This window comes from Micropterus salmoides, unplaced genomic scaffold, assembly GCF_014851395.1.
Source record: "Micropterus salmoides isolate LMB-PRFRI ecotype aquatic unplaced genomic scaffold, ASM1485139v1 Ms_hic_scaffold_19, whole genome shotgun sequence".
NCBI lineage: Eukaryota > Metazoa > Chordata > Actinopteri > Centrarchiformes > Centrarchidae > Micropterus > Micropterus salmoides.
This window is the reverse complement of record NW_024041039.1, coordinates 14210163-14220821: the sequence shown is the minus strand read 5'-3', so window position 1 is coordinate 14220821 and position 10659 is coordinate 14210163. Positions and strand designations below refer to the sequence as shown.

Sequence of the window (10659 nt, the reverse complement as noted above, 5' to 3'; positions counted from 1 at the left end):
ACCGACATGTACTCAGCTGAATCAGAATTTATATTTGTTGCACTCTGTGCTTTCCTACATTAGTCATTTTTTCACGCTGCCACTTGACTATAAATGTGGTGGTTGTATACCACAAACGTCCCTTAGAACAGCACACCGGTAATAAACAAGATAGGCTACCAGCCATGACATGGTTATTTATAATCTCGGTGCATCTGATATCTAGCACCCTGGAGAACTTGAATAAATGTTAGTAACGCTTTAGGTGCTTACTATAGCAAGTCAAAGCTCTTGCTGTGAAAATGTCCAGGGACAATTGTGTACATCAGTAATGCATACCTGTTCCGCCACTCATTGAAGCAGAAATGTAACACCTTCAGTTGCAATTGCCAGTAAGACCCATTTTCTAATGACAAAATAAAGGCACAACAAGTTTTATGCAAACCTCGTGAGAGGCGAGATGTTGCAGCAAAATAACGGTGGAAACATGAGTCAGAGTTGGAGGGAGGAGTTTGTTGTGTTGGAGAAAGTTAAGATAATAAAGCAGTTCTCTATGTACACAACAAACTCCTCTTCCTTGTTTCCATCCAACACGTTCTTGTTCCTGCATCATGGTCTCTCTCACTAGCTTTCAGAGCAAGAAATTCTTGTCCTTGAGCGCAAGACTTCTGTATCTGGTTTCTGTTACAGTGGGTTACTTGTAGGGATCCTTTCCATGATGTTGTCAGACAACTCGCATTACAGTCTGAGCCTGTTGGTGGCAAAAAGAAGCACGTTTTGTGGACGTAATTTTGACAGGCACAATTGCCCCAAAGGAATACGTTGCAGCCACTGCAGCCGGTTCACAGAAGCCATGTACTGCATGGATTCCAAACTCTAAAAATACCAAAATGATCCTTTTACAGTCTTTTCTCATGGAGGAATTTCTGATTCAGGCAGTCCAGTGCTAGACGGGATCCCCGGGTCTTTGAAAATGCAATGTCAAATGCTGTTCTCATTTTCATTGTCACATAGTTTGAAAAAATGGAATTCAATTTTAATTTTGACTTAAATTGGCCATGAGCAACATGGACATGTAAATGCAATAGACTGGGGGTGCTGTTTCACTCATTGCATTTGAATATAGTCCACTATAGAGCGGACTAAGTCTTTGAAAATGAAATGTCAAATGCTGTTTCCATTTTTATTTTAATATGGTCCTAGAATGCTCACACAAGTATGTGAAAATGACAATGATTGCATTTTCATTTAAATTTTACAGTAACACATACATATGTGGAAAATGATAATGTTATTGTGGGATTACATTTTCATTTTCAAGTCTGCATGATAATTTTAATTTAGTCCTCTATATGCTTCCATATTTCCCAGTAAAGTGTCAGGTGCGCGTGTGTTTGTCTGTGCACATGGGAGTGGGTGGTTTGTGGCGTGTCCTTCCTTTCTTACGCATGAGCGTGATGACGAAGGCAATCATAGCAACCAGCATGGCGACGGGGAGGCTTTGCCTTGCTCCTCAACTGCTTAACCTAATAAGGCTGTTACCCTTTACTTGACTTTACTTGATTACCTTACACAACGTTGCAATGTTTACAGTCGAGTACACTGTAGTTTCTGGATGTGTCCAAGCTGTGCCGTCGCTGCCCCAGAATATTTATGAGGAAAATGGGATACTCTGATTATAACATTGTCATGGACTCGAGAATAGGTATGCAAACGCTATTAGCATTAGCATTAGCTAGCTGTTTGGCTAGTTAATCGGCAGAAGGAAGGACATTTCAATTGCGCTTAGGCAGCAACCCAAAGAAACCCATGCTCACAGCGAATGCACTATAATACTCTAATATGACTTCAGGTTTATCTTGACAATGGTCAGCCCTTTCCTCACATTAAGTTACTTGTTCTCAAGACTTCTTTTATACAGTAAGTTAACTTATGCAAATAATACAGTAACGTTAACGTTATATCTTGTAACATGGTGCTTCGATTAACACTAGCTAACGTTAGGCTACATTATTTAAAAACGATATTTTATGTTTTTGCCGTGTCGACGATAACATTTACTGTCTTCAGAGTGGTATTAATTTTTACACTACCGTATTACCATGGATTACATTAAACTACATTAACAACAGACATATTAAAAACAGATACAAATCAACCGAAATAAATTCAAATCAAAGTATAATGTTGTAAAACAGTGTTGCTGATTAAAAACACTCACCTTTTGAAAATGGTTTCATTGTTGTATGCATTGTTGATTAAATTGCCTATCTGTTCTGAACTTACTTTAAAAAAGAATTACTAATAATAGTAATAATAGCATGCTAGTTAGAACAGAAATGTGCAAACACCAGACACGTAGTACTTTCCCTGACTAAAGGACTGCAGGATTATTATTATTAATGATTAATGTAATAATACTCCCTTTTTTTAATACTACTTTAAGACTTGTTGAAAATATTTGGACTCTTTAGTCAATAAATGTTATGAATAATGACACATTCCCATCAGGAGTTATCAAAGCCTAAAGTGATTTCTTAAAATCACTTGATTTCTGACCAAAATTTAAGAAGGTATTCAGTTTACAAAGAAGAAAGTAAGTAAATAAATAGTAAATCTTCACATTTGAGAAGCTGTATGCACCAAATGCTTGCATGATAAATTACTGGTAAGTATTTATTAAAACTATTATTATTTTTAGGGAGTGTATCATCTGGACTGGGTTGCAGCCCTGGTACAAGAGGACAGACTTTGAAAAGTAGCCGTAAGTATTAAAATGTGCTAATACTGTAATGAGAAATAAACCTAATCAGTATTGGTCAGTGGTAATGTACTAGCTTAATTGTACAGTGTACTACATGTTGTTCTCTGTCCTGTATTTTTAGCTTTCTGCCCTCCATCCTCCAGCAAGTTGACACAGTCCATCATTAAAGACCACATGGTGTCTCATTATAAAAAGGTTTACTCAGCTAAAGGTGAGAAGCATGGCTGGCATACATCATGATCCTTACATTGACATTCAGTAGACCAAACTAATTAAGCTCCTGCATACATAATATGCTTACATGTTTAGTAGTTAAAACATGTATCTTTGTTACATAATAATAAGATTAATAAACTGTTGGGATCTTACATTTTTGCCTTGTTTCACAGCTGCCATTGATGCCTCAGTACCCAAAAGCTTGATACACAGTGTAAAGTGTAAGTACCCAAGTATCAAATATTAAATGCTTAATTAAATTTACAGTTACATTTACTCATTTGGCAGACGCTTTTATCCAAAGCGACTTACATTTGAGGAACAACATACAAGCATCTACAGAGCATCAAATACAGATCTACAACTGAAAATACACACTAGTGAGAGCAGCAATAAATACTAGTAAGAGCTCATTGTTCATATCACATCAATGGGGTAAATACCTAGGGAAGGAAGTAAGAGTTAACAAAAAAAAGTGCAATCTATACAAGATAATTGTAAAGGGATAGAAGAAGAAGAGCACAGGAAGTGCATGTTAGAGGTTAGGAGTTAGAGGTGTTATAAGAGGAAGTTTTCTCGGAAGAGATGAGTTTTCAAAAGCTTCTTGAAGTTAGAGAGGGACGCCCCTGCTCTGATGGCGTGTGGTAGCTCATTCCACCATCGTGGTGTCACAGATGAGAACAGCCGGGACTGGGATTGCTTTGTGTGAAGAGATGGCAGAGCCAGGCGGCGTTTGTTGTAGGAGCGTAGTGACCGTGAAGGAGTGTAAGTTTGTATTTTGGAGTTTAGGTAGATGGGCGCAGACCCAGTAGTCACTCTGTATGCAAGCATTAGTGACTTGAATCTGATTCTGGAGGCCATGGGGAGCCAGTGGAGGTCAACGAGTAATGTAGTGACATGAGTCCTTTTGTGCTGATCAAAAACCAGACGCGCTGCTGCGTTCTGTACTATTTGTAAGGGTTTCACCGCACAAGCTGGAAGACCTGCTAGGAGGGCATTGCAATAGTCGAGGCGAGAGATAACCATGGCCTGTACCAGGTGGCATACTGAGTGAGGTAGGGCCTGATTTTCCATATGTTGTATAGAGTAAAGCGGCATGACCAACTCAAATTACTTCAACTCAAAACCCTTTTTTGCTCTTGAAATGAGGATGTATTTCTGGGCTTTTTATAGGTAATATATTTTTCATTTTAGCACACCCACAATGGTTTTTAATAATTAGTGTAAATGACTTTCTTTAACAGTCAGGCATTGGTGTATCAGTGGTAGTCAGAATCAAAGACCAACATTTTCTCTCTGAACTCACCACTTTGCACCAGTGTGTAGTAGTTCGGGAAGACATGAATCATACTACAGGCAGAGACCAATTTCTGCACTGACAGTAGTCTCAGTAAGTAATAGTACAATGCAGCCCTCATCACATTTGAGTACGGGATGCAACTCATCCTCATCCTTATCTTTAATGAAAGTCCCGCTCTCTTATATTCTATGACCCTCAAATACCTCACAGTTGAGTGCAGTGAGTCTTTATAAAAATAAAAGAAATTTACAGAATAACCCATGTGGTGTGTGGGAATCTGCTTTGTAGCCAGTGATAGTTACACAGTGCTGAGTAGACTATTTCCTGTGTCTATTTATTTTTTCATTGCCTGTTTGCAGACCACGACCAGCTCAGACAGGAGCGGTTGAGGAAAGGGGGTCGTCCTCAGTCAGCCCACTCTCTCTCACAGAGGAATTGCAGAGCCTCCTGCTCCCCTGCCCAGGTAAGAAATTAAGGCAGAGTCACTGATGTGTTTCTCATTGCTTCATGTGATGCCAACGAATCTTATGCAGTAGCCTGACTAGAAAACTTGCCAATCAGCAGTGTGCTTTAAATACAAAGCCTGCATTATTTGTCTTTCAAACTTTTTCAGTATGTACAATACCTGATTCAATACAGTGTTTGCTTTTCAGAGTAGATTATCTGTGCAGTATGATGACAGCCCCTACCTCTGCTCAAGGAGTTCCTCAGTCTCCAGCCCAAGGTTCAGCACCTCCTTTCATGCTAAGGAGATAGTTTATCCCTTGTGTAAAGTCAGATCACAGAACCAGTCTCATCATACTCGCCCAGCATCAGAAATAAAGTACCAGAGCCCAGAGGCAGCTTCTCACAGGATGCAGTCAGCATGTTCACTGGCAGCTTCGGGGGATCAGAGTTGCTACAAGACTTTCCAGGACCCTGTTCAGAAGACGTACAGCGGAGACCTGCTCCAGAAACACTCACAGCACTTTACCCAAGACAAACCATTCACACCTAAGACCCTGAAATCAGACAAGAGCTCCTATCTGTCAAAATATCGTTATTACAGAGCACCACGGAGGGAACCTACTGAGGATTGCACCAACTCACAATCGGTGCGACAGGAGATATATCATGGAAGGTACTTACCAAACATCTCTGAAGGAAAGCAATATACCATAGAACGTTTAAAATTTAAAGCCTTGTCCCAATTAGATGCCCATCCCTCTTAAATGGCTGGGTGTGGTTGCATGTTTTGAAAAATAAACACAGGTCTCTTGAGCTAGTTCTAAGCTGTTTAGTGTGTGCATTGCAATATAGATGTTTAAACTTTTGTCAATATGGCCATGTTATACTTCGTTAGATTTGTTGATTCTCCACAATTCAATCGTTAAGTTCATTTTACGGAAGCAATTAGCACAAAATTATTACTGGCATGGTAAAGGAATTGAAGGCCTGTCCCATATAGACGCTAGTCCCAAATGTAGACAGGGTAAGCAAATAAAAGCCTGCGCTATTCATTGAAGTTTTACGGTATGTGTCTAAAACAATTCATTCAACATGTTTAATGTGTGTTCTAATGTCTTAAAAGTAACTTAAATTCTGTCTTTTTTTATGCAGCACAGAAAACAAGGAATACACACAGGAATTTTATGAACCATCTCAGGTAATTTCAAATTTTAAATCAACAATTTTATTTTTAATGATTAATTAATCCATTAGTTGATCATGGCTTTGGTGTTTGCACTCCAATTCTCAAACATCACTTAAGATATACTGGTTCACAGCATGCCTAGAAACTGATCCCCTCCAAATGTATTGGAACGGTAAGGCAAATTCCTTTGTTTTTGTTGTTCACTGACGACATTTGGGTTTAAGATCAAAAGATGAGTATGAGACAAGAGTTCAGAATTTCAGCTCTCATTTCCTGGTATTCACATCTCTCAGGACATACCATCCTTTGTTTGAACCCACCCATTTTTCAAGTGAGCAAAACTATTGGAACATGTGGCTGACAGATGTTTTGTTGCTGCCCAGGTGGTGCCTTATAGGTTGATTGTCCAAACATTAAATAGCTCTGCATGACTAGTCTTATAAAGACTGCGTTTCCTGTTAAAGAGGATAAACCAACATGAAGACCAGAGAGCTGTCTATGGGAGAAAAGCAAGCCATTGGCAAGCAGAGAAATGAAGGAAAATCGACCAGAGCCATTGGACAAACATTGGGTATAGCAAGCACAACAATTTGGAATATCCTGAAAACGAAAGAAACTACTGGTGTACTGAGCAACAGACGTCAAACAGGTCGGCCAAGGAAGACAACAGTGGTTGATGACTGAAATACCGTGAGAGCTTTGAAGAAAACCCCCAAAACGACATCACTAACGACCTCCACAGTGCAGGGGTGAAGGTATCACAATCCACTGTTGGAAGAAGACTCAGGGTGCATTTTAAGTGAGATTCCAAACCGCAGGGAGCACAACATGTTCACTTCAAAGGGCACTGTGAACTGACAGTGAACAACAGTTCATCAGTTTGCAGGAAGTTGACAAGAAAGATTACCCATAAGCCTTTGAACCTCATAGGAGCTAACAATAGAGCAGACCACAGAGTTTGTATATCTGTAATTATTGTCGTTGTAACTAATGTTATCATTATTTATATGATCATTTCAGAGGTTAGGTTGCCTAAAAACAACAATGCTACATGAATCTTTTTAAGAATGACGCTGCATATCTTATAAATTAATCCAATCACATTCATTCACAAGTTACATACATTTTAATTGAATATAAATAGAAGAAGTTATGGAAATATAAGTTTTGTAATTGTATCAGTTTGTTTTAACATATATTCAATATTTAATTTCAGTAAATGTCCACAGTAGCAGTGGGTATCCAAGGTGTTTACGTTACCAGGGTAACCCACTGCGGAACTGACGTGTGCTTTGATGATGTTGCAGGGTGTTCTGAATGGTAGAATTTTGTCAAGGAAAGTTCCCTTAACCGACAGTCCCTGAGCAGGGAGCAGGGAGTACTGTTTATGTACACTGTGGATTGGAATGCAGCCTCAGAGAGCAGAAATATAGAGGCACACCACAAGATGCAAACCACTCATCAGCAGTAAGAATCGGAAGGCCAGATTGAAATTTGCAAAGAAGTACAGAGATGAGCCGCAAAAGTTCTGTAACACAATCTTATGGACTGATGAGACCAAGATTAATGTCTACCAAGGTGATGCAAAGGCCAAAGTGTGGAGAAAGAAAGGAACTGCTTATGATCCGAAGCATACAAGCTCATCTGTGAAGCATGGTGGAGGTAACGTCATGGCTTGGGTGTGCATTGCTGCTACTGGAACAGGCTCATTGATATTTATTGATGATGTAACTGATGATGGTAGCAGCAGAATGAATTCAGAAGTGTACAGAAACATTTTGTCTGCCAATTTACGGAGAAATGCATTGAAATTAATCGGGAGGAAGTTTATCATGCAGCAGGACAATGAGCCAAAGCACACTGCCAACAAAACAAAGGACTTCATCAGGGGAAAAAGTGGAAGGGTTTAGACTGGCCAAGTCAATCACCTGCCCAACAGAGCATACATTACACCTCCTTAAGAGGAGACTGAAGGGAGAACCACCCCTAAACAAACAAGAACTGAAAGAAGCTGCGGTAAAAGCCTGGAATAGCATCACAAATGAAGAATGCAACAGTTTGGTGATGTCGATGGGTCGCAGGCTTGAGGCAGTTATTGCAAGCAAGGGTTATGCCACCAAATATTAAATGTTATTTACTTTAAGATTATTTGTTCCTTTACTTTTACACACCTAAGAATGCTGTGGTCTAATACAAACAGTGATATGTCCTATGTTGTTTAACACATCTAGATGTGTATACCAGGAATAAAAGCTGAAATTCTGAACTCTTGTCTCATACTCATCTTTTGATCTTAAACCCAAATGTCTTCAGTGAACAACAAAAACAAAGCAACTTACCGTTCCAATACTTTTGGAGGGGACTGTATGTCAGTGAAGATGACTGCAGCAGTTACCTACACTGACTGAACTGAAGGGCTTTATGTGGTATAGTATCCAAATAAATACTACGAAAAATAATGGGGTATAATTTTGTGTTGCTCAAGGTCAGTAATACTTGGTTTATTGTCCCTTTAAACCATAAAGAACTGTTTATTGTCACATAAAATATTTGATTATTTGATTAGCCTTGACAGTATTGAATATCCATTCTCATTTTACTGTCCACTTTGTTTTACAGGGATTTAATACAGACCATGAGTGGTCTGAGGATGTGTTCAATGGCACATATCTCTCAACATTTAGACAACACAGTCGAGCAAACAAGAGCAGAGACCATGATTTCTTTGACTCCTCTTCCAGGTAAAATCGCACAACTTAAATACTATGTAGCATTTTAAGCATAATGTTATACTTTGTGTATTTTCTCTGTAAAGTTCCAAAAGAATATAAGCCTCATCTTTTAGGGTCTCACCAGAAGGCTGGAAATCTCCCATTATGAAGAGTGTATCTACAGAGTAAGTTGTCTTTGCTAATGTCTGATGCTAATATAGCTTTTAATAGATGTTATAGAGAATTATTGCTACATATATACAGATTTGACAGTGTGATGCTTCGGTAAATCTTGAGAAAATTTAAAATATTGTGTCTGTGAAATAATTCTCATCTGTTCTTCAACAGGGAGGAAGAATTAATGTATCTCGAATTCATTTCTGCTGTAACAGAGGATATCTTGTCCAGGGGACACATCTCTGATAGGTTTGTCATTTTCTCTATTCTCTAAAACTATTTTCTATTTACAGATATTTACAGCACATGTGTAGCATAAGGAAACTCTTAAACCCCCAGAGTCATTTTTACTGTCTATGTCATCTGCAAGGGTCCTAGACCGGGTGATAAAGCGCCATATTGACATGAATCGGCAACATCTTGATGAAGTGAGTATATAACTTAATGCCATGTTTAAGTGTTCAGTCTACAGCTTTAAATAAATATTGAAAAAATTTTAGAAGGTTGTCACAAAGGTCTCTTCAACTTCTTCTCATGCATCCGATTGCATTGTTTGATTTTAGGGTAAAATGCGCCACCTTCTGGAAGTGCTGCGAAAGGATTTTGAAGAGCCAGCCAACATATCCACCTCCAGTACAAAGCTTGAAAAAAATGAGAATGGCCTGCTTGATACATTCTTACCACATCTAGAATCAGGGGGGAAACAAGTGCAGACCAAAGAAAACAATGACCTGTTCCCATATGCGTCACTAATTAAATACTGTGATTTGCCAGATTTTGCTGATCCCTTATTGGTGTCTACACCCTTCTGCTCTCCTGAAAGGACTGATTCACCAATTAAAACAAATAAAAAGGATGGAGATGATGACAGTCTGGAAAAGGGCATTAGCCCTCCTCTGCTCAGTCAGCAAGTTTCTGATAATACAGGAATCAGTGACGAGAACTTCCAAAATCAAATAGGCATAACTGCACCAAATGAAGAAATCAGCAATGACAACCATGAATACACCACTATAGCCACTGATGAAGGATTTCATCAGGACCATGCTGAGGTCAGTCACGATGGACAATCCGAGGAACTTGAGAATCTGGGGAGGAGTTTGTCAGAGTTGCTTCATGTGTCCAGCAATACACACTATAACAATGTTGAGACCACTGAGCAACATACAAATGCAGCTGCTTCAGGCAGTGATGATGAGTTCTGAGTGTTGGTGTATTCAGGGATTTAATGTCCTTTAATGTTTTTGTTACCAAGTGAGTGTTTTTCCAGAAAGAAATGGAATTTATGAAATGTCTGAAAGTATAGTTTTGTAAATGTGATAACGCTGGTTGTGTTTACCAAGCCCCACCTGGTGTAGTTCTGTTCTGCTTTTTTATCTTTATACAAAAGCACAATGAAAATTTTGCATGAGGTGTTGCAACTTAATCAGTCTTGAATGTCTCATTTAGGATATTGTAAAGTGGGCACATACTTGAACAGTAGTGATTGAGTTCTAACTGACTCCAGAGTAATGCTCTAAACATTATCGAAATTATTATCCCATAGTAACCAGTATGATTACATTTTCAAAGGATAGTCCATAGCACTGCACTGATGTCAGATGGAATTAGTGGTATCTTTTAGTTTGAGTGGATTGGAGATTGTGTACCCAGTTAGACATAAGGACAGTATAATGTAGCTACAGTTTACATTTTCTGGTTTTCTAGAGCAATTCTGTTATAAAGAAAGTGCGTTTGACTTGACATAATGCCTCTGACATTTAGCTATAGAAGTTGACTGTCACCAGAAAGTGTCTTTACAATTGCAATAAATTTTCTATTCTGCTTCTTGTATGCTTGCAGCTGATTATTAAGTCCATTACTAACGGGTCATTACTCA

General features: G+C 38.8%; 1 protein-coding gene across 2 annotated transcripts; it reads left to right on the top strand.

The window, feature by feature from the left end:
- The first annotated feature begins 1444 nt into the window (after positions 1-1444).
- On the top strand, positions 1445-10611 carry spata7 (spermatogenesis associated 7). Of its 2 annotated transcripts, none has more exons than XM_038729550.1 (12): positions 1445-1684; positions 2681-2743; positions 2865-2954; positions 3133-3180; positions 4619-4722; positions 4913-5379; positions 5859-5904; positions 8512-8633; positions 8738-8788; positions 8952-9029; positions 9151-9208; positions 9344-10611. In XM_038729550.1, exons 1-12 carry the CDS (start codon positions 1633-1635, stop codon positions 9983-9985), a joined length of 1821 nt encoding a protein of 606 aa, XP_038585478.1. In that variant the 5' UTR covers positions 1445-1632; the 3' UTR covers positions 9986-10611. The 2 variants fall into 2 exon arrangements, with proteins under 2 accessions (XP_038585478.1, XP_038585477.1); XM_038729549.1 differs by lacking the exon at positions 1445-1684 and adding an exon at positions 1701-1899.
- Positions 10612-10659: the final 48 nt, after the last annotated feature.